The sequence below is a fragment of the Mixophyes fleayi genome, chromosome 7 (assembly GCF_038048845.1).
Source record: "Mixophyes fleayi isolate aMixFle1 chromosome 7, aMixFle1.hap1, whole genome shotgun sequence".
Taxonomy (NCBI): domain Eukaryota; kingdom Metazoa; phylum Chordata; class Amphibia; order Anura; family Limnodynastidae; genus Mixophyes; species Mixophyes fleayi.
In genome coordinates this window covers 143,500,253-143,522,504 of record NC_134408.1, presented here as the reverse complement: position 1 = coordinate 143,522,504, position 22,252 = coordinate 143,500,253, and the positions used below count along the sequence as shown (strand labels likewise).

Below are 22,252 nucleotides of genomic sequence, written 5' to 3'. Positions count from 1 at the left end.
CAGTGCCTACTATTCAATGCCAAATCTGTTCTGGGGGCCACTATACAATTCCAGACCCCCAAATTTCTGCTGGCTTTACAAAAGGACCACCCTAAATCTCTGGTGGGTTTGTTACATGGACCGCAGATCTAAGGATGGCACACCTAGAGATCCCCCTCATTCCTGTTAATGATATAATGACCCTACCAGATCTCCAATTGCTTTTTAATTCCACACCCCAACCCCACACATGGTGGATTTTCTATACAGACCCCACATCTCTGATGGCGACTGAAATGAATTACTTATCACTTGTCTCAAGGTGTCTCGCAGAGTGATGTAGAGGAGGTCTGACAGCTTCCTGCACTCTGATTGGTAGATAGTTACAGTCATTCACCAACCATAGTGTGGAGACCTCCTACCACTCTGATTAATATATGGCCTCTAGTTGGTATATTCGTGACAGACGTAACTCCTCTATTCAATTATCCAAACATAGTACCCCGGTTGGTATTTATTTTTGTGACTATAACACAATTATCACACTATTCAGCTCAAACCAGCACAATATAATTATAGATTGTATAACAGGATAGATAGAACTAATTCAGTCCCAGCTATTTCTTTGTTCTACCTCAAGAATGTGGGAAATGTTGGGAGGTTTGGATTACCTACACTAAACACTAGTAGAAAATCAGCACAAGATAAATGTTGTTATAAGATATTGTATCTCCCTATGCATGTGAACGCAGGTGCATATATGTAACAGACAGAGAAGACATATTTAGTTCACATAAATTATGGGTATAATTTCCCTTAAAGGTAGAAAAAAAATGATGCTGTGTATATGAATAATTTAAAGTCAGAATGTAAAGTAACTGCAGATTAATAAACCTTCACTCACAGACTGATACATCCAGAGTATAATATCGATCCCTGGAAGTGTATCCAGCTCTTAGGCTACACCAGAGGCTGAGCTACAACAATGGGGGATTATTTCTATCACAAAACTTGTCACCTGTCAGTTAGCAAGAAGGATTGTTCAAAAAAAAAAAACATGGTGATCTTTGTGTCTCTTTATCCACTAGTGAGCGCTGGAAAAGTTTTTAAGGATGTGACATAAGAGGTAAACGAATAATAGGGCAAGCCAGGCATTTAAACAGCAGCCATTGGGTAATGATAGGTGAAGGATGAATATTAAAGGGCAAAATCTTAATGGATGAATATTAAAGGGCGAAATCAAAAAAAATCTAAGGATAAGGATAGCAGAAGAATATCACAGAAAAAATGCTCTGCTCTTCAATGCTTAATGTCTTTTAATTGTTTTTTTTTTTAACCTTTTTTATTAAAAATAGAAGTCCACAGAGATTAACTATCAATATGTATATTATTATGTATTGTAATTTTACGACAGCCAGACATGGTTGGTCTGTGTTCCATGGCTGTCTTATAATCTGTAGAGATGTTCACTGACCCCCGTGTACTGGTTTTGGTTTTGGTTTTTGGATCTGGATTAACTTCGTGTTTTTGTTTTGGCAAAACCGCCCTTGTGTGTTTTGGATTTGGTTTTGGATTCCGATTTTTTTTCTAAAATCCCAATTTTTTTGCTAAAATCACATATTTTTTCTTTTTTTCCCTTACATTATATTAACCTCAATAACACTAATTTCAAGTCATTTGCAGTCAATTTTGACCACCTCACAGGTCACAATATTATTTTCATACACTTTCAAACAAAGACTGCAGATTTAGAAGACCAAGCCTGCCAGACCTATTATTTCTATTTCAGCAATGACAATTAGCAATGGAGCAATGGAGCTCTCCTGAATGTCACTGGAGACTTTGAAGAACACTGCTACCCCTCCTCTTTCTTTTCTACCTATGCGATGCCCAACTGCACTAGAGACTGCCAACTGTGCTACCCCTTCTGTGTCCCTCTGTGAAATGGTGCTGGATCGCCGTGGAGGGCGGTACTTATAGAATTCAAAGCTCGCAAGATCCGACGATGTAACAATTACATTTTGCCTCGTTTTCAATTCCAAGGGCGTGCGAAAGTACCGAGCCGCTATGTTCGTGTGTGTTCGGTTCTCGGGGAACCGAGCCTGAGCATCTCTAATAATCTGTAATAATCCAAACACAAGTACAGGCAGTTCCATAAAGTACCATGGTTTTAAAAAGGAAGACACTGGGGCATTGATTGGCGTAATATCCGTTTCTGGACATGCGCAGAGCTGTTTCATGCAACATCAGCTACGCAAATGGGCCATACATACAAACATGAATCAGGCCCTAGAACTCATTTTCTATCATTGCATTTGGATACAACATTTTCAGTGAACCTCAAACAACCAATCATCAATTAGCTTTTAACTCTCTTGTGCACATTACACAATGAAAGCCAGCATCTGATTGGTTCCTAAAGCTTAGTGCAAATTTTGTACCTAAATACAATGTTACTAAACTAGCCCTAGTGTACCAATAGTTCTCATGTAATAGCGCCCTGTAGTCGCAAACAACACAAAGTATCTCTACACCAAAGAAAATGAATACAAAAAGAATCCTCCACACCAAGTCATCACTGACCTGAAATACTATTAAATATTATAAAATGCCAAAGTAAAGTATAAACATTTCTATACTTCTCAGGCATTATGAATATTGAAGCATTCCAAAATAGAATAAAGAAAGAAAATGAGCTTCTATTAAGGCACTCTGTGAATTTCTTGTTATAGTAAAATGTATCAACTTCATTAGTATCTGTTTAAAAAGTAAATTTTACTTCATTCTCTTGTAGTGTCATCCTTTCAGCAAAACATATTTTTTTTAAAAAACAATAAAGTGAATCAAGTTCAAAATAAAGCGGAATAAATTAGCAGGATTTAACTGCTAACCCTCTCTGTAATGTTTAATGTATTTGTTCATTAAACTTATCTAGGCAAAAGAGAAAGCGAGTTAGCGAAACGCGCGTCGGGATTCGCTAGGCTTACTCCTCTTAATAATTAAAATTCACAGCAGTGTCTAGCTAATAATAAGACCTGGTCAATAACCTATAGTTATAGAGGCATGACAACGGTCTGGTGTCACCTACAATGTATAAATGAGTGACGAATAATATGAATAACACAATCTCTGATAGATTCTCTCCTACAATGCAATGACTATGAGATTATCTAGGCACTTGGAAATAACAACACTCAATCAGGTGCCATTATTTAAGATTTAAACACAGTTGGCTAACTCCAAATAATACATACAATCGGTATCGACCCAAATCTGAATTGAAATTAGAGGATTTAATTGGATCTAGCTGATTTAAGATATTGTATATTAGAATTTTGATAAGTAGTTGCTTAGTAACCTAAGATAAATAATTCAGGAATAATTGGAAGTGCTGAATTATAGCACAAACATTCAAGTGAATAAAGAGAGGAGATAAAACTAATATGATAATAAGTATAATAAACAAATAAATTAAGCATAATAGCAGTTAGACATTGTTATTTTGCATTTTTTTTAAATATTTCACTAAAAGGATGACTCTACAATAGAGAGTAATGTTTACTTTTTAAAAGGATAATAATAATGTTGATACATTTTAATATAACAGGAGAATCACAGATTGCCCCAATAGAAACTCATTTCTTTTCTTCTTCTGTTCTGGAACGTTTCACTAAAGAAAGTCAGTCTAGTGATAGTTATGGGTCACATTCATTTGTACAAGTTACCATTTTAATAAGATTTTATTCGACATTGTCTGAGGCAAAACATATCTGGCCAAATGTTAACTTTCATATGTTTAATGCCTTGCACAGCATTGAAAGTATTGTAGTTACTTTGTAGCTACAAAACGTGCAGGTTGCACAGTAGTTAGCAGTGCAGCCTCAGAGTGCTGGGACCACTGGTTTGATTCCCACCACACACTATCTGCGTGGACTTTGTATGTTCTCCCCGTGTTCCTGACGGGCAGTATTTTTAACAACACAAAATGATGTTATAACAAAACACAGAGATGGGGCGAATTTGCGTTGGAACAGAGGTGCTAAGTGTTAATGATACAATCGTTCAGTTCCGCTACAATATTAACATTCAGCTCAGCATTTGTAAATTCTGCATTTTGCCGAAGTTATAGTCTAGAAATAGTGTTGGGACAACAGCGTGGGTTCATTCTGCGCAGTGATTGGTTGAGGGATGATACGAACACGAAACTCTTAAGACCAAATTCCTCCTCTGTCAGTCATTGCACTGTCTTCCTTTCCGCTATCGTGTCCTGGTCAAACTCCTTACTTTCACCTATAAATTCCTCATCCACCCCCCACCACCTCCTACTACAGCTCCAGCATTATCTCTCTCATCTCTCTCCACACTCCCTCCTGCTTTCTCCATTCTCCTAACGATCCCCTGCCTGTCAACCTCCTTCATTACCCCCTCACACTCCCATCTCCAAGACTTCTCCCGTGCTGCTCCCCTCCTCTGGAACTCACTCCCTTTCCCAGTCAGGCTCTCTACCCCTCCTCATTGTTCTGTTCCTTGGGTGTCACCCTGTTCACCTACATCTCCCAGGGGCGCATGGAGGATTGTCGGGGGCGGGGTTTCTCCCCGCCGACCCAAAAAAAAACCAACAAAAAAAAAACCCAGAGAGAGCTGCTGCGCATGCGCAGCAGCTCCGTTTTGCCAGCGCTGTCTAAGAAGCGTCTGCGGCGGTGGCGGATGCTTCTTTGACGGCTGCTGTATAGGACAGTGGCCACTTAGTTAGCGCAGGGGGGGTTTCTAGAGACTCAGAAACCCCCCCCTGCGTGCGCCACTGTCTCCCCTCTAGATTGTAAGCTCTTCCTCTCATTACTCATGCCAGATCGCCTGTGTCTTCCCTCCTATCTCCAACCAGCGGCTCTGCTACTGCTCCCTGTGCCTACACTCCTGGGTACAGACTCCGATTGTGTGAATTTGTCCCCCACTTCTCCTGCCTCTTTCCTCAAGTCATTGTAAGAGACTATTCACGCTGAGTTCTGAACTTCCTGCTGGTTCACTTATTCTTTTACTGTGTATTCTACTATACTGCTTAGTTTGTAGTGCGCTGCCTTGTATTGTTTTATATATCCTCTATGACCGGCGCTGTGACCCTTTGTGGTGCCTTATAAATAAACGATAATAGTAATAATAAATATTTCTGCTGAACAGTTTTGAATCTTTCACTCAAAGCAAAAAGTTTCCAAAATTGAAACAAAGTTCTACAATTATAGGAGGAAAGGAAAGAAAATATTGTATAAGCCCACAGTGTCTCAGACGCACTAGCTTGGTAGTTCAATATACAATACTGTAATGTCTGGGAAGTTTAACAATATATCTTTAAAAATTTACTGATGGACGGCAACTATGCTTGAGAGCCAAATTAACAAATTCAGTGCAAAGTCATATGATAAATATTTTCACAACTTTTAGGCAACCACGGCGGTATAATTAAATGTTGGAACTTATGCAATAAAGGAACCCTGTCAAATTCTATTTAGCCACTTACATAGATAAATTAAAATTCTTCCCTTTTATCCAACAAGAACAAGTTAAAACTAGCGAATAACCACAACTGTCCATTAACTTTCCCCTTTCTTCTAGTATTTCAAAAACACACATAAAAAGATAACTTATATTTGCATATTTTAATGGCGCCTGTTCTAAAGCCGTCAGATAAGAGAGAAAACCCTCTATTCACACTTCAGTACGTCAACTAAACCCAGCTCACCATACCATCTGTTCCTCTATGCATCTATCCTGATTCAATTCAATATGGTAATGTATTTCTGTACACCGTAGTGGCTGGACCATTCTCTCCGTATAGATTGCTTTGCTTCCTGTAATGTATGCTAAGTTTTGCAGAGAGTACTTGGGAAAATTCCAATAATCCCTCTTGGGAGTTGACACAATTGCCCTCTGGTCGTGTGCTGCAGATTGCTCACACGTCTATTCTCCAATGCAGAGAATACTTCACTATTGTTATTAAACACTTATTGTCTTCTCTCCTAACCAGTAATTATTTGTACATAACAGGAGGAAAGATTGGTTCGTTGAGTACATGTCATTATATAGCGCAAAAGAATAATTGTACAATTATTTTCCCTGAAAAATTAAATGAGTGTCTTATTTTACATATCACGGGGCTATTTATTTAGTAGCTATTCTAATGTCACCATCGTCCCCAAGCTCATATAACATCAATAAAATAAAACATTGAGATATTTTCGTTACTATACAAATGGATGCAAAAATCGAATTACGTTGGGTTTTTATTGTTGATCAGAGCGGCTCATCAATGAATGAACATCGGTAAACAGATCAATGCATTCAGATATAGTCATGTGACACAAGGGGGAGTGGCCTGTTTTCTGAACATATCCAATGCTAACCCCACGTGTTTCAATATCGTAATCAATCTGTAAATGCCGCATGCGGCCTCAAAGCGACAGCACCAGAATCAGACATGGTGGTAACTACTGTGCCAAATAATCTACTTCTGTGAACATGACATGATGGGCCTTGTAGTTCTCTGTGGTCCGCTGAGACAGTATTGCATGTAACCTGCATTGATCCACAGACTCAACAGCCGGTCCCCCTGGAATTTTTTAAACATTTTTGGCAACTATGTAATCTAACATATGTCTGTAATGTCTATAGGTGAAGGTCTGGTATACTCACTGAAAGCCGCTACCGCCAATACCAGTGTGACCACGATGGAAACCCAGGATACCCATAATGCTTTTTTCCTGTAGTTCTGAGCTTCGTGAGGCTTTAGTTTAGTGCTGCTTTCTAATAATCCTAAAAAAAGGGAAAAGAAAAACACGGGCACACGTCATTCTCAGCATTTCTTAGTTCATTCTAATTCATCACCTACTATCTATATAGCGTATAACGCTACAATACATCATACTTGCTAACTCTCCCTGAATGTCAGGGAGACTCCCTGAAATAGGGGTGATCTCCCTCACTCCCTGAAGAGTCTGGCATTCTCCCTGATGCTGAGCCAGTACAGGACGTGGTTGGCTTCGCCATCTGTTGCATGATGACAAAGTTCAGAAATTGTGTCCTATGTCCATGTATTGATGCCTATGGAGGTGGCCATTTTCATGGAGACCAAGATTTAATCAAAGACTGACAGGTAAGACAACATGACTTCAGTAATGGAGACAGAAATGTAAAAGACACTTCAGTCTCTAGAGATTCATTAGCTGCTTTTCTTTAACGCATAGTTGCCTACTCTCCCGGAATGTCCGGGAGACTCCCGTATTTCTGGGAGAGCAGGGCAACCTCCCGGTTCTCGCCCCTGCAATAGATAAGTGGTGGGGGTGGGGCTTAATGATGCAAATATCGTGTAAGCTTAGCGATTCATCAAGCCCTGTCCACGCACACCCACCTCCCCCGGGATCTCCCTGAAGCCAACGAGGAAGAGTTGGCAAGTATGCAATACATGGATATCATTATCAGTGTAGTGACCTGGAGAGCAGTAATGTCATCAGATATAATCTACGTGGGGGTGTGGCCTTCATGGACCAATAGGAAACCACACCCACTTAGGCTGTGCTCACGACACTGGCTGTGTTTAGTATTCTGGCTGGGTGGTGGCTGTTTCTTTGTGAGACCTATAAGATATATATATGAAAGGGTAAAAAGTCCCATTGCTGGCAAAAAATTTAGTTTTTAAAGGCAATTGAGCTTATTTATATAAACATTATATATTATAATAATTCTGGGACCCACAATGCTCATCGCGTCTGCAATAGGGCTCATTTTTGCTCTCAAATCCAGCACTTCTTATATCCTAGTAATTCCTTTTCACTCTCACCATAGAGTTTAAATCACATACTGGTAGGGCATGCTGGAACTTGTAGTTCTAGAGTAGCCGTAGCCGCACCACACCGTCTAAGCCTGCCTTGATACATTGCATTGTTGCTATGTAGCAAAATGATGGACACCGGGTTTGTTTCAAGTGATTTGGAAATAGTTATAGAAAGAAATCTACAGCAAATACAATTATTTCTGGGCAAAGATATATTTATTGTAGAGAGAGAAACAGCATATTCCCCCATCAGGCACATTTATAGAGCAGAGTATAAATCCTAAAATAGACCCAGATTTCCGCCTCCTCCGCATCCCATCTGTATCTATGTCTGTCGCTCTCTATAACTGTATCCTATATATATATATAGTGTAGGCATATTAAACACATCCCCCCTACCGGGCTCGGCTGGTTCCTATAGGGACTGTACAGGTTCCGGTCCCATCTATTATATTATCCGGCTGTTATTCGAGCCAGAGTCTCAGCCATATGGTCATCAGTTGCCTTTGTTCTCCCTTTTTAATCCCTTGTAAACCGCTTGATAAATCCCTATGGTACAGGGGGCTTGAATCATCCGCTGACAATCAATAACTATATTTAGTGAAAGGGCTTGTGACGATATTAACCCTTCATCTCACTAACAAATACAAAAAATCAGAGAGCAGCAGAAGGCTCCTGCATCAGCGGTGAAAGGGTCAAGTCCGAATCACAGTAATCTCAATACAGTATACAGTAAAAATCTCATATCTATCTATCTATCTATCTATCTATCTATCTATCTATCTATCTATCTATCTATCTCAAATCTATCTATCTATCTATCCATCTAGCTCATATCTATCTATCTATCTATCTACCTATCTATCTCAAATCTATCTCATATCTATCTATCTATCTATCTATCTATCTATCTATCTAATCCATCTCCTATCTATCTATCTATCTATCTATCTATCTATCTATCTATCTATCTATCTATCTCATATCTATCTACCTATCTCATATCTATCTATCTATCTATCTATCTATCTATCTATCTATCTGTCTATCTCAAATATATCTCATATCTATCTATCTATCTATCTATCTATCTATCTATCTATCTATCTATCTATCTATCTATCTATCTATCTCAAATCTATCTCATATCTATCTACCTATCTCATATCTATCTATCTATCTATCTATCTATCTATCTATCTGTCTATCTCAAATATATCTCATATCTATCTATCTATTTATCTATCTATCTATCTATCTATCTATCTATCTATCTATCTATCTATCTATCTCAAATCTATCTCATATCTATCTATCTATCTATCTATCTCATATCTATCTATCAATCTATCTATCTCATATCTATCTATCTATCTATCTACCTATCTCATATCTATCTATCTATCTCTCTGTCTGTCTGTCTGTCTGTCTATCTCAAATCTATCTCATATCTATCTATCTATCTATCTATCTATCTATCTATCTATCTATCTATCTATCTATCTATCTACGGTATCTATTTATCTCATATCTATCTATCTATCTATCTATCTCATACTTGCCAACTTTTTTCATATGGCTTCCGGGAGCTGCGGGAGGGAGGTGGGCGTGTAGGGGGCGGAGCTCCGTAAATCACGGCATTTTAGCCAAACGGGAATCGCGGCGTTTGAACAAAATTCTCAGGGAGATTGCCAAACTCTCCCCGGAGTCCGGGAGACTCTCGCAAAATGCGGGAGTCTCCCGGATATTCCGGGAGAGTTGGCAAGTATGATCTATCTCATATCTATCTATCTATCTATCTATCTATCTATCTATCTCATATCTATCTATCTATCTATCTATCTATCTATCTATCTCATATCTATCTATCTATCTATCTATCTATCTATCTCATATCTATCTATCTATCTATCTATCTATCTATCTAACTACCCATCTCAGTCCAGCTCACAGTGATCAATATATGAATATCTATTAATAACCTGACACTGCTCTCAGTACTAATGCAGTTTGTTACCTCTCTGGTTAACTGGTCATGTGACCCGGCCATGGCTCCGCTTTGATTTTATGCTTCCACATCTTACTCTGTCTTAAATTATTCATTCTGCCCTTGAAACATCTGAATAGCTGAAAGCACCTACCCCCAACACACACACATACACGTATACACACACGTATACACACACATATACACGCACATATACACACACACAGACACACACACATACACACGTATACACACAGACACACACAAACACGTTTACATACACACTTACACACACACACATATACACACACACATACACACTTACACACACACACACAGACACACTTACACACACACACATACACACACTGAGGTACAGGTCACACATAAATGCAGATAACAGGTCACAGATAGACAGCAGCTAGCTGTATGGCAATGGGCACTTCTGAGTTGGGTCGTCACTGACTCACGCAATGTTAAACACACTGATGTGTGACTTGTGTAATCTGCATCTATCCTGGAATGTTGTCAATCTCATGTATTTGTCTAAACTGGGAATAAGGAACCTGCACCACTTCAAAGACGCTAAACTTTCATTTATACTTATTTTTAAAATGACACATACATCTTATATGGATTGTACTGGGATAACCCACTAATATGACAGTCTATAAATAGATCATACACTAGTGTGAGTCCTCAGGTCTCCGTCACACAGACATTGAGACACAATTTTTTGGTAAAGGATAGATAAAAACTTGCACTTTGTCATTGCTTTAAGCAGAATGTTAGACGTGTTCTCAGAGCCTCCCTGCAGCATAGTGTATGATGTACTGTATTAGCGCTAACATAGAAGTACATTATATCAGACTGAGAAGTAACGCAAAGCACAGTGAATGCTGGTCAGGCAGTGTGTACATACAGCTCCATTAACTTACGTATTTTTGGGATAATCGACATTAAAGTGCATTCATTAGGTTCTAGGAATCCAGGATGCAGTTTCCATAAGACTGCAGAACAAGTTCAATCAATATGGTATGTATATATATATATATATATATATATATATATATATATATATATATATATGTGTAGAGCTTCAGAAGGAAACATATTTGAGATAAAGTGATTGTGTGGCAAGATATTTTCCTACACGAAGTTCACTTCCTGTCAGGTAACACCACTAAAGCCAGCGTCTTCCTCAGTCTGACACAGCTGATAACAGAGAGCAATAGCTTGCACTCAACTACACAGCACATATTAATACAATGTTAAATATTTCAACTTCTGTTAAGGTGTGTAAACTTTTACATATTTATCTGTGACTGATGTTAGTTCTTAAGGAAAGGCTACTTGTGTTTTAGGTTTACTGGCCATTTAATGGGCCATGTGGCTCCTTTTTTACACCTGCACTTTGCTGAGTGACTTATTGTCCTGCAGCATGTGATACCAGAAAGGATGTTAATGGGATCAGTAATTCATCATCATCATCATCATCATCATTTATTTATATAGCGCCAACATATTCCGTAGCGCTTTACAAAATGAGGGACAAACATAGTAAACTAATAAACAGACTGGGTAAGACAGACAAAGAGGTGAGAAGGTATTGTTGTGATCACAGGTTACGTCCTGTAGATCTGACACTATGTAGTGATCACATGCCATATATTAGAGATCTGATACTATGTAGTGATTACAGGTCACATATAGGAGATCTGACACTATGGGCTAGATTTACTAAGCTGCGGGTTTGAAAAAGTGGGGATGTTGCCTATAGCAACCAATCAGATTCTAGCTTTCATTTATTTAGTACCTTTTACAAAATGACAGCTAGAATCTGATTGGTTGCTATGGGCAACATCCCCACTTTTTCAAACCCGCAGCTTAGTAAATCTAGCCCAAAGTATCTGATCACAATTTACATATTAGATAAAACACTATTCCTGAGCTATAGTGATCATATGTCTTATAGGAAAGAATAATATCTCATGTTGCATCACACAATGTACTGAGCACAGATCACCTATGAAAAAGCTGATACTATATAGTGGTCACAGGTGACTTATTGGAGATCTCTAGGGGTAAATGTATTAACATGCGGGTTCTTCAACACCCGCGAGTTCAGCGTCTTCGGCGATTAAATTTAAAGCGGCGCTGCATTGTAAAGGCTTCCCTTTACAATGCAGCGCCGCTTTAAATTTAATCGCCGAAGACGCTGAACTCGCGGGTGTTGAAGAACCCGCATGTTAATACATTTACCCCCTAATTCTATGTATCTTATCACATGCCATATACTGGAGATCTGACACTATGTATCTGATCACAGTTCACATATTAGAGATCTGACACTATGTATCTGATCACATGGCCTATACTGGAGATCTGACACTATGTATCTGATCACAGATCACATACTAGAGATTTAACACTATATATCTGATCACAGGTCACATATAAGAGATCTGACACTATGGGCTAGATTTACTAAGCTGCGGGTTTGAAAAAGTGGGGATGTTGCCTATAGCAACCAATCAGATTCTAGCTATCATTTTGTAGAAGGTACTAAATAAATGAAAGCTAGAATCTGATTGGTTGCTATAGGCAACATCCCCACTTTTTCAAACCCGCCGCTTAGTAAATCTAGCCCTATGTATCTGATCACAGATCACATATTAGAGATCTGACACTATGTATCTGATCAGATGCCATATACTGGAGATCTGACAATATGTATCTGATCACAGGTCACATATTAGAGATCTGACACTATGTATCTGATCAGATGCCATATACTGGAGATCTGACAATATGTATCTGATCACAGGTCACATATTAGAGATCTGACACTATGTATCTGATCAGATGCCATATACTGGAGATCTGACACTATGTATCTGGTCACAGATCACATATTATAGATCTAACACTATGTATCTGATCACAGATCACATATTAGAGATCTGACACTATGTATCTGATCAGATGCCATATACTGGAGATCTGACACTATGTATCTGGTCACAGATCACATATTAGAGATCTAACACTATGTATCTGATCAGATGCCATATACTGGAGATCTGACACTATGTAGTGACCACAGGACACAATTAGTGTCTTACAGGAATTGTTAGTTTCCTATAGTGCATCACAGACTACACTGATCTAGCTGGACCCTCTTTTACTTTCTTGCATTCAGTGCAGACCTAAACCCCCCAAACTTCTGTCTGCGCTTCTCGGGGTCCCCGAGCACCAATCTACTGTAAAGAAGTTGCCGGGACTCACCCACCTCTATTTTCCACAAAATCCGTGAACTGGCCACTTTCACTCATCTTCATCTGCTGGTCCATTTGGATGGGAACCTCCAGACTCTTGCTGGGTGCCTGCTCCGGGCGTCCCGGGGCTGTCTGTCCGTTACAGGAGGGCTGGACAATGCTGGGGTCCGGGGGGTAGCAGAGCTCCGTGTCGAAGGGGTCCATGGTGAGATGAGGAATGTGGCACCGAGGTGCTGCTGGCAGAGAGGGTGAGGCTGCTTGTGCTGCTGTCTGATCGCTCCTACAATCCCACAGCCTTTCAGTGCAGTCTCATGACATCCAGAGAGAGCTGCAGCCAGCCTGGGAGAGGACAGTAACACACAGGGTCTAATTAAATACTGCTCCAGCCTCCACTGAACACAGCCTGCATCACTCAGCAGTGCAGGGGGAGGCAGTGACTCCATCAAATGCACAGAGATGTGTGTGCTGCTGGGGGTACCACACACAGGGGGCACAGCTGGCATCCAGGGGTACCCCCATCACTGCACAGCATCCCACTCTCCCAGAGTTGTATGCTGTTTACCTGCTCCCCATTCCCCATGTATGGACTATGTCTGATATAGAGCTGGGACCCTCTTATATACAAGCTATAGCATCATTATATACAGGTAAATAAGAACAGTGTTTGTTTATCCAAGGAGAATGCCCTCAGTCACCCTAGACAGCTGGTGCGCCATAATTACTGAGAGTACCCCCCCTCTCTGTCTTCATTAGTGAAGTTTTTGCAGACTGTATCCTACATAAGGATATGCACCAGAGCATATTAATATTACACACATGGCTTTTTAATCTCAGAACAAATCAGTTACCTGCGTTTCAGCTGATGGTTATTTTTTTTTTTCCCCCTCTATTTTTAGAGCAGAATTAGTGGTCGTCCATGGATGTCACAAACACTGTTTTGCTCCAAGTAAACAGATTTCCTGTAAGGACTTTTGCTACAGAAACAGATCTCTTGCCCATTGCAGGTGTCCAAAAAATAAAGGGTTAAACTAAATCAGACTTGAGGCTGTATTAGGCTTTTAAGTGGGATCTGCAGATCTAGAGAGAAGGATTGGAAAATAGATTGTGGAAGGTATCACTATGAAATGTTGAAGATGTGCTCTGTAAATGAGATATTGAGATTCAGGGTGCTACATATATCAGACTGTTCAGTTCAGTTGTTCAGTGACATCTATCACTGTTTAGGATCCAACAGTAATTTAGTAACAAATGAAATTCAAACCGCGTTTGGTCAATGCTTTGTGGTGTTTCAGTGGACAGAAGAAGAATATGAAACAGCTGCTTGTTTCCTCCATCTCAGATGTTGGATCTGATTCATGTTTGGACATAAGTGGACTTGTGCGCTGTATCTTGCGTGCTCAATAACGGACCTTATGTCCTTATTGGAAGCAATTCATGTCCGATCGCAAATGACCTACGACTGCCGGCGTCTTGATGGGCTGAACAGGGAAGGGAAGGGATGGACATAGGCAGAACACAGTATTCTTACACAGATCCGTCCTGGATTTCTTTTAAATGTACTGGTTTCAGTTGTATGATTTGCACCAGCTACAGTGCAGGCTGATAGTAATGACTGACCCGGCATAATCTTTGGTTGGACATGCAAACGTATGTGTGCCGCTAGCTAGCACAAAACATGTGTGTGCAACTAAGTACATATTAGGGGTAAGGTTAGGGGTAGGGGTTAGGACTTAGGGTTAAGACCCTACACCCACCCGGTAATTGAAAGCTAATACTTACCTGGTTCCGTGCGTTGCCGCTTTAAATTCGGAACTTTGCAAGTCGCAGCTGTAAGTGATGTCATTTACAACAGTCCAATCTACTTGTCTTCGGATTTACTCTCTGTCTTTTTACTAGTAAGTAGTTATTTTTCCTTCGTCGCTCTGTTAAGTATAGGAATAATTGTGGAGGATTAAAGAGTGTCAGTGTTTACAGCACCAATCACTCGATTACCACCGGTTTAGAGTGGTTCATTTATTTTATAATATACATTTTTTGAATATGTTATTATGTGAGCTTGTATCGCACATACGGCAAGTAACGTTTAGGCAGATCGAACTGACACCCAGATTCAAATGGAAACGTATCTAGAGATCCATTTGGATTTGAATACGGTCAGAACTACACTAAAGTTCCATGTTCTTTGTTTTAATGCAAGTTGTGTGCAGGATGTGTTTGCACGTGAATCAGGTTCGTTATGTGGCTATTTTAGCATGATTGCTACTTTTGCACATCATGGGTAAGCAGATGGTTTAGTGTGTCTAAGGGGTATATTTACTAAACTGCGGGTCTGAAAAAGTGGAGATGTTGCCTATAGCAACCAATTAGATTCTAGGGCCTGATTCATTAAGGATCTTAACTTCAGAAACTTCTTATTTCAGTCTCCTGGACAAAACTATGTTATAATGCAAGGGGTGCAAATTAGTATTCTGTTTTGCACATAAATTAAATACTGACTGTTTTTTCATGTAGCACACAAATACTTGATAGCTTATTTGTACACTGAAATTTAAAGTTGATATTTGTGTGCTACATGAAAAAAACAGTCAGTATTTAACTTATGTGCGAAACAGAAAACTAATTTGCACCCCTTGCATTGTAACATGGTTTTGTCCAGGAGACTGAAATAAGAAGTTTCTCAAGTTAAGATCCTTAATGAATCAGGCCCCTAGTTATCATTTAAATAGTACATTCTACAAAATGAAAGCTAGAATCAAACCTTTGATAAATTTACCCCTAGAGGTGCATCAAACTTTGCCCCTTACTGTGGAAGATGTTGGCTGGATTCGGAAGCTCTCTGTAGTAATACACCTGATTCTTTCCCCAAATTAGATTTTGGGGGTAGACTTACTAAAACCACTAAACAGGAAAAGTGGAGGTGTTGCCCATAGCAGCTAATCAGATTCTATCTGTCATTTTCTAATACGTACTAGATAAATGTTAGCTAGAATCTGATTGGTTGCTATGGGCAACACCTCCACTTTTCCTTCTTACAGAGCACGGTTACACAAACTGTTGCACAAAGCGTCTGCTCGTGCAGGTAAATAATTGACAATTCACCATTGTAAGTGCCCTGCAGACAATTAGGAGCATTTGCACTTTAAAAAATATACTGAACATCTACAGCTTCCCGCACACAATGATGCTGCCTGCAGGGGGCGTATTATAAAGTAATGTAATGATCCACGCTGTGTGGGTCTCTCATACACAGATAATGTAATGCACTAATAGTAGTATATGACAGATAGGATCTATACTAGCTTATACAACTAAATCCAATTATTCTCTATCCACTTCTGTCATGTGCAGGTGAGAGATAAATGTACATTTTGCACATGTCTCTGTCTGGCAATAAAATCAATATAAATTGAATGATCTGGAACCAGTGCAGTTTAAGATGGATCTTGAAGTTTTGCAATTGGTTCTTAATTGTTTTGGGGGTTATTGGGGGGAGGGGGCAGAATCATGCTATATCTAACTGTGGTTAAAACACGCTCTAGCAGAGTCAGTGTATATAACATTCCTTTTACTGCAGTTTTTCATTTGGCAGAGGGCGATCGTATGCAGTCCTCTGCCTAAACTCAGTCCCCACATCAGCTGGCTGTAGGTGTACATATTAGATATACAGGGCCTGACTCATCTTTCGGACGTAAGTCCATTTGCATGACGTATGTAAAACCGCTCTGGCGCAAGAGCCAGAATGAGACTTACGCCAGTGAACGTAGTTGTTTGCAATTCATGGTCGAATGCAAATGACGCATTCGACTGCCCACAACTTCAAGGGCGTAACGTGGGAAGGGGCGGACGCACGTGAGCAATGTACAGTAAGGCCGTGCGCTGAGGTAAAACGCAGAGGTAAGACGCACACACATGTGGCCAATTTCAGTTCATGGCAACTCTTAGTTGCGCGTTTTTTAGTTGTTTCACTTGCACAAGCTGCAGGGCAAATGTAAGTGCCGACTGATAGTGATAACTACACACATACATGCTACAACATGTGTTTGCAAGTAAGATAAACTATACAAATTTATTTTATGTAAAGTACGCATTAAGAAATTCAAGTTTTATATATTTAAAATAAAATATATTTATTTATTTTTTACATATATTTTTATTAATGATTATAGTTTTAATAGTTTTACATTTCTTGTATAAAACACATCTCAGTGACAAAGCTGACAATATTCTGAAAACAAATCCAGGGTCATGTTGTGCAGTGTGTATATAGACTGTGCGCGCTTGCAGAATGTCTTATATTGTTACTTTGTATATCGTAAATGCTCCACTTCACTAAATAATACATAACAAAACCCAACGAATAAGACTAGATATAATCATCACTATTTATTTATATAGCGCCACTAATTCCGCAGCGCTGTACAGAGAACTCATTCACATCAGTCCCTGCCCCAATGGAGCTTACAGTCTAAATTCCCTAACACACACACACACAGACACAGACTAGGGTCAATTTTTGATAGCAGCCAAGTAACCTACTTCTATGTTTTTGGAGTGTGGGAGGAACCCAGAGCACCCGGAGGAAACCCACGCAAACACGGGGAGAACGTACAAACTCCACACAGATAAGGCCATGGATGGGAATTGAACTCATGACCCCAGTGTTGTGAGGCAGAAGTGCTAACCACTGAGCCACCGTGCTGCCCATATCATAACAATGTCAATACAAAGTACAGAATTTTATTGTAGATAAGTTGGTCACTATTGAAAATTAAGTGACATCTCCAGGCACAGAAATTTCCAGGGACAAATCTTTAGACGGGTCAGCCCGATTTGATGGTACCTTCCCTGCTGCCCCAACACTCTGCGCGTTTCTCCCAACTCCCAGGAAGTTGGGCGGTACCGCGCTGAGCGGCTGCCTCACCCACCTGCCATTGGTGTAAGACACAAGTGGTGTTTTCAAGGGAGGGTGTTTTGGGTTTGGCCAACGTCCCTGTTGTCCAGATTTCAATAAGACTAAAGTTGGTAGTTATGAGTTATGTCATTAGTAATTCTCCATCGTTTACTCCAACAAAATGGCTACTATCAGTGTATGCAGCTAACAAGTGCCCTGTAAATAAAACAAGAAGGTTGAAATCACCAGAGATGTTTCTGAAACAATAGAAGGTTGAAAATGATGTAATGAGGAGGAAGCAAATAAACACACAAGGAAGTGACCCTTTTAAACCATCTTGATATTTACTGTACTGTGCGCACATTGCCAACACCAATATTAGCTTCCACTTAGTGCAGTTGGTTAATGGAATCTCCAGACATGTTCAACCTTTCACTAACTCTCTTCCACTTCTTTCATGCACTTTGCTGAATGAAGGTTACTGGACGGAACTCTGGGTTTTCTTCTCACTAACACTGTGTACTATGGGCCATGTCTACTGAATGGTGTTACTTGTCCCCCACTTCCAGATAGCAAAGCCTGTGCAAACCAAATTTTGTGGTCTGCATCTCAGGAATCAGCAGGAGATTCATTCTCATAATTCACATCACATTTAATAAATAAAAAGTGAATATGCGCTTCTATAAATTGGGCATGATCACGTCACGTTGGGGTAAAAAGACACAGACATCGTAGTTAACCTTTTATAAATTAAAATTGTGTTGATCCTGGCTGGGCTGGGGGGCAGTGGGGGCATCTGCCCCTTGTTCGGTCCCATGGTGGGCTACCTTCGGCTGGGTCACAGGTTCACCTACATTTCTTTCCCTTTAAAATAGGCTGCCGAGTCGAGTCTTGCCACCCGGGATAAAATTTTGTAGCCCTCCCATGTGTTGATCCAGAGGAAGGCAAAACAAATCCACCAGTTGGATCTCATAATTACCTTGGATCATTGACCCCCATTATTTCCTCTACTAATTATAGCAGCAGACACCATTTCTTGTCTGAAAGGCATCCAATTTATTTTTAAATTCTGTTTGAGAATTTGCTATGACCACACCATGTGACAAGGAATTTCACAGCTTAATTGCCCTTACTGAAAAGAACCCTTCCCTATGCTGACAATGGAACCATCTTTCTTTCATTCACAACTGATGGCCTCTTGTCCACAGTCTTATCCTTGATTACAAGTTATTTTGATAAATCTTTGTAATGATCTTGGATATTTGTACATATTAATTAGGTCACCTCTAAGATGCCTTTTTTCCAAAACATACAAACCTAAGACTAGGGATAGCGGATGACGTTGTCACATGCTGGAATCAGCGCAAACACTGGCTGGTAATCTTTAAGAATTTGCTTGGCCTTTTGCAGCCACTGCCTGGCACTGTGTGCTACTCGCTCACCTTTCTGTCCTTTTGCAGCTCAGTTTTCCCCGATTGTTTTCAATTTAATGTGTAAGTACCATAGTCATTGCCCAGCCTAAATGCATAACCCTAAACGGGCCCTAAAAACCCACCTTTTTCTTAAAGCCTATTTGTCTCCCACTTAACTTCCTACCTTATCTTCTGCCTCCGTCCCCCTACTCTCCCTCTCTCCCCTGCGTCTCTCTGTCTGTCCACCCCTCCCCTTAGATTGTACGCTCCTCTGAGCAGGGCCATCTCTCCTCCTGTTTCCACCACTTCTAACTCTGCTCTCCAGCTACTTAGCCCTCCTCCTCGAGGGTCCTCCACCCCACGTCCACTCTCGCTCCCTCCTCCCCCCTGGGGGTCTCCCTGTCTTTCGCACCCTCCTTCTTGGGCCCCGTCGTTTGCGGATCCTCCCTCCCCCTTCCCCGCCCTCTCTAGCTGTGCATTGAGCTTACTGAGTTACTGTGCTTACTGTTTACTGTACTGTGCTGTCTCCCATTGTATTGTAATTTGTTTGTTCCTGTACGGCGCTACGGACACCTTGTGGCGCCTTGTAAATAAAAATTAATAATAATAATAATAATAACCCTACATTTTTTTATATCAAATGTCATCTGCAATTTCATGTCCCATTTTGTCTAAATTTTTATGTAGCAAATTTACTATGATGTCATGTCAGTAATTCTACGTAGCTTGGTGTCTTCAGTAAATAAGGATACCTTATATCATAGTCCATCTATAAGGTCATGTTGAAGAATAATGAAAGATTTGGCAAAATCCAATATCACATTGATTGCAATTTGAAACTTACCTCCTCATATATAACCTAATTATATGTGCTAGGCAGAACAGGTACTTCATGAAACCATACTGACATTGTGTTATAAAATTATTTTCTAAATTACCACCCCTTCCCGTAATTGACCCTTAACAATGAAAAGTGAGTAAGTGAGGGACAGTGTGGTAAAGTGCAGATTTACAGGTCTATAATATCCTGGTTCCAATGTTCTCTTTTTAAACACTAGTACCACATCTGCTTTCACCCAGTTTTGTGGCACTTACCCAGTTATAAGGGGTACATAAATAAACAAAATAGGGGTCTGTCATTAACCAAACTTCCTCTAGCACACATGGGTGAATGCTATACTAATCCCCAGCACACAGGACACACCAAATGTTTTAGATATTATCCTATTTTTCCTCCTAATAATTATATCCCTTATCAATGTGTCACCCCAGACTAATAGTCCTGAGTATTAGTTGACTAGAACAGGGCAGCACTGTGGCTCAGTGGTTAGCACTTCTGCCTCACAGCACTGGGGTCATGAGTTCAATTCCCGACCATGGCCTTATCTGTGAGGAGTTTGTATGTTCTCCCCGTGTTTGAGTGGGTTTCCTCCAGGTGCTCCGGTTTCCTCCCACACTCCAAAAACATACTGGTAGGTTAATTGGCTGCTATCAAAATTGACCCTAGTCTGTGTGTGTGTGTGTGTGTGTGTGTGTGTTAGGGAATTTAGATTGTAAGCTCCAATGGGGCAGGGACTGATGTGAATGAGTTCTCTATACAGCGCTGCGGAATCAGTGGCGCTATAGAAATAAATGGTGATGATGATGAACTAATAAATGCATATGAGTCTGGTACTAAAGTATATTACTACGGTAGAGTACTAATATATTATTTACAACTACAAAATAGTATTTGAGAATAGATTTTAAAAAGCTGGTACGGAGAGCGAGTGTTCGGCTGCGTCAGTCTGAGGACTTTAAAAGCAGGACTGAGGGGCCCATTTTATCCAAAGTTTGGGAGCCAAGGCTATCCCACAAACCTTCAGGCACAACCAGGGGCTGGTTGGCAATTTTTAGCCCGTCTCAGCAACCTATTAGGAACATACTAACGGAAAAAAAAATGCAGTTTGTCCAGTGACCCAGCCCAAGATAGCCCCCTATGGGACCAGCCCGGGGGGGGCAAGTGCCCCCAAACCCAGCCAGCCCCTGGGCACAACAGCACTTCTGGATAGTGCCACGGTTGCCCTAGTGCCAACCCGAGCCTGCGTTTTAATACCATGACTCTCTGCAGTTTAGGATACATCTGGTTGTGGTTTGTGGGAATTGCCCCATTAGTACCTAGTGACCTTATAAACAGCAGGATTATCGAGAACATTGTATTTAGCTAATATCTATTATTGTATTATTATTATTATTATTATTATTATATTATCTATTAATGTATTTAGCTATTAGCCATTATTATAGCATTGTATTTAGCTATTATCAGAGCAACGTCTTTAGCCCTCAAGGTCAGGACTAACTAAGCAACACAAGAAAATCCCGAGTTGCGAACATCAAGGGAGAGAGAGGGAACAGCGTAGATCGATGAAATAAAATAAATATTTTGCTCGTGAATAAAAAGGGACAATGTGACGTTTTCATAAAAGACATCAGCATTGTGGCTTAAATCTATACAGCGGCAACTAGGTTAGGGCTTAAGCCTGCCCATAATCCCCAAGACATACAGCGCTATCTATTAACATTGTGTTTTAACGAAGACGACAAGCTGCAGGATTTAAATTCCCTGGGTAACATCTGGATGCAGTGACCCTGTTCATCTCTGTTCATTGTATCCAGTCCTTTCATAGTGCTGGGTATCACTAACTGCACCCGCGTATCCAACTTATTTACTGGAGAGGTTGAATAACATGACCTGGAAAATAATAAAAGCAATAAATAAATAAATAGTATTATTGTGGTAAGACCAGTGGTATGAATAGACATGTATGTGCTTGCATTGCTGGTACGTTGTCTCAAAGAATAACAAGTGGGAAATAAAGTAAACGGTCACATTACACCCGG

At 40.1% G+C, this 22,252-nt stretch overlaps 1 protein-coding gene across 1 annotated transcript in view; it reads right to left on the bottom strand.

The window, feature by feature from the left end:
* The window catches only part of TMEM163 (transmembrane protein 163), a 94,350-nt gene extending 80,655 nt beyond the window's left edge, over positions 1–13,695 (bottom strand). Inside the window, exons 1-2 of the mRNA XM_075180960.1 lie at positions 13,081–13,695; positions 6,664–6,783 (exon numbers count right to left, since the gene is read on the bottom strand). Coding sequence (XP_075037061.1) covers positions 6,664–6,783; positions 13,081–13,270 — 310 coding nt within the window. The 5' untranslated portion in view covers positions 13,271–13,695. The remainder of the gene's footprint in view (positions 1–6,663; positions 6,784–13,080) is intronic.
* Between the last annotated feature and the right edge of the window lie 8,557 nt (positions 13,696–22,252).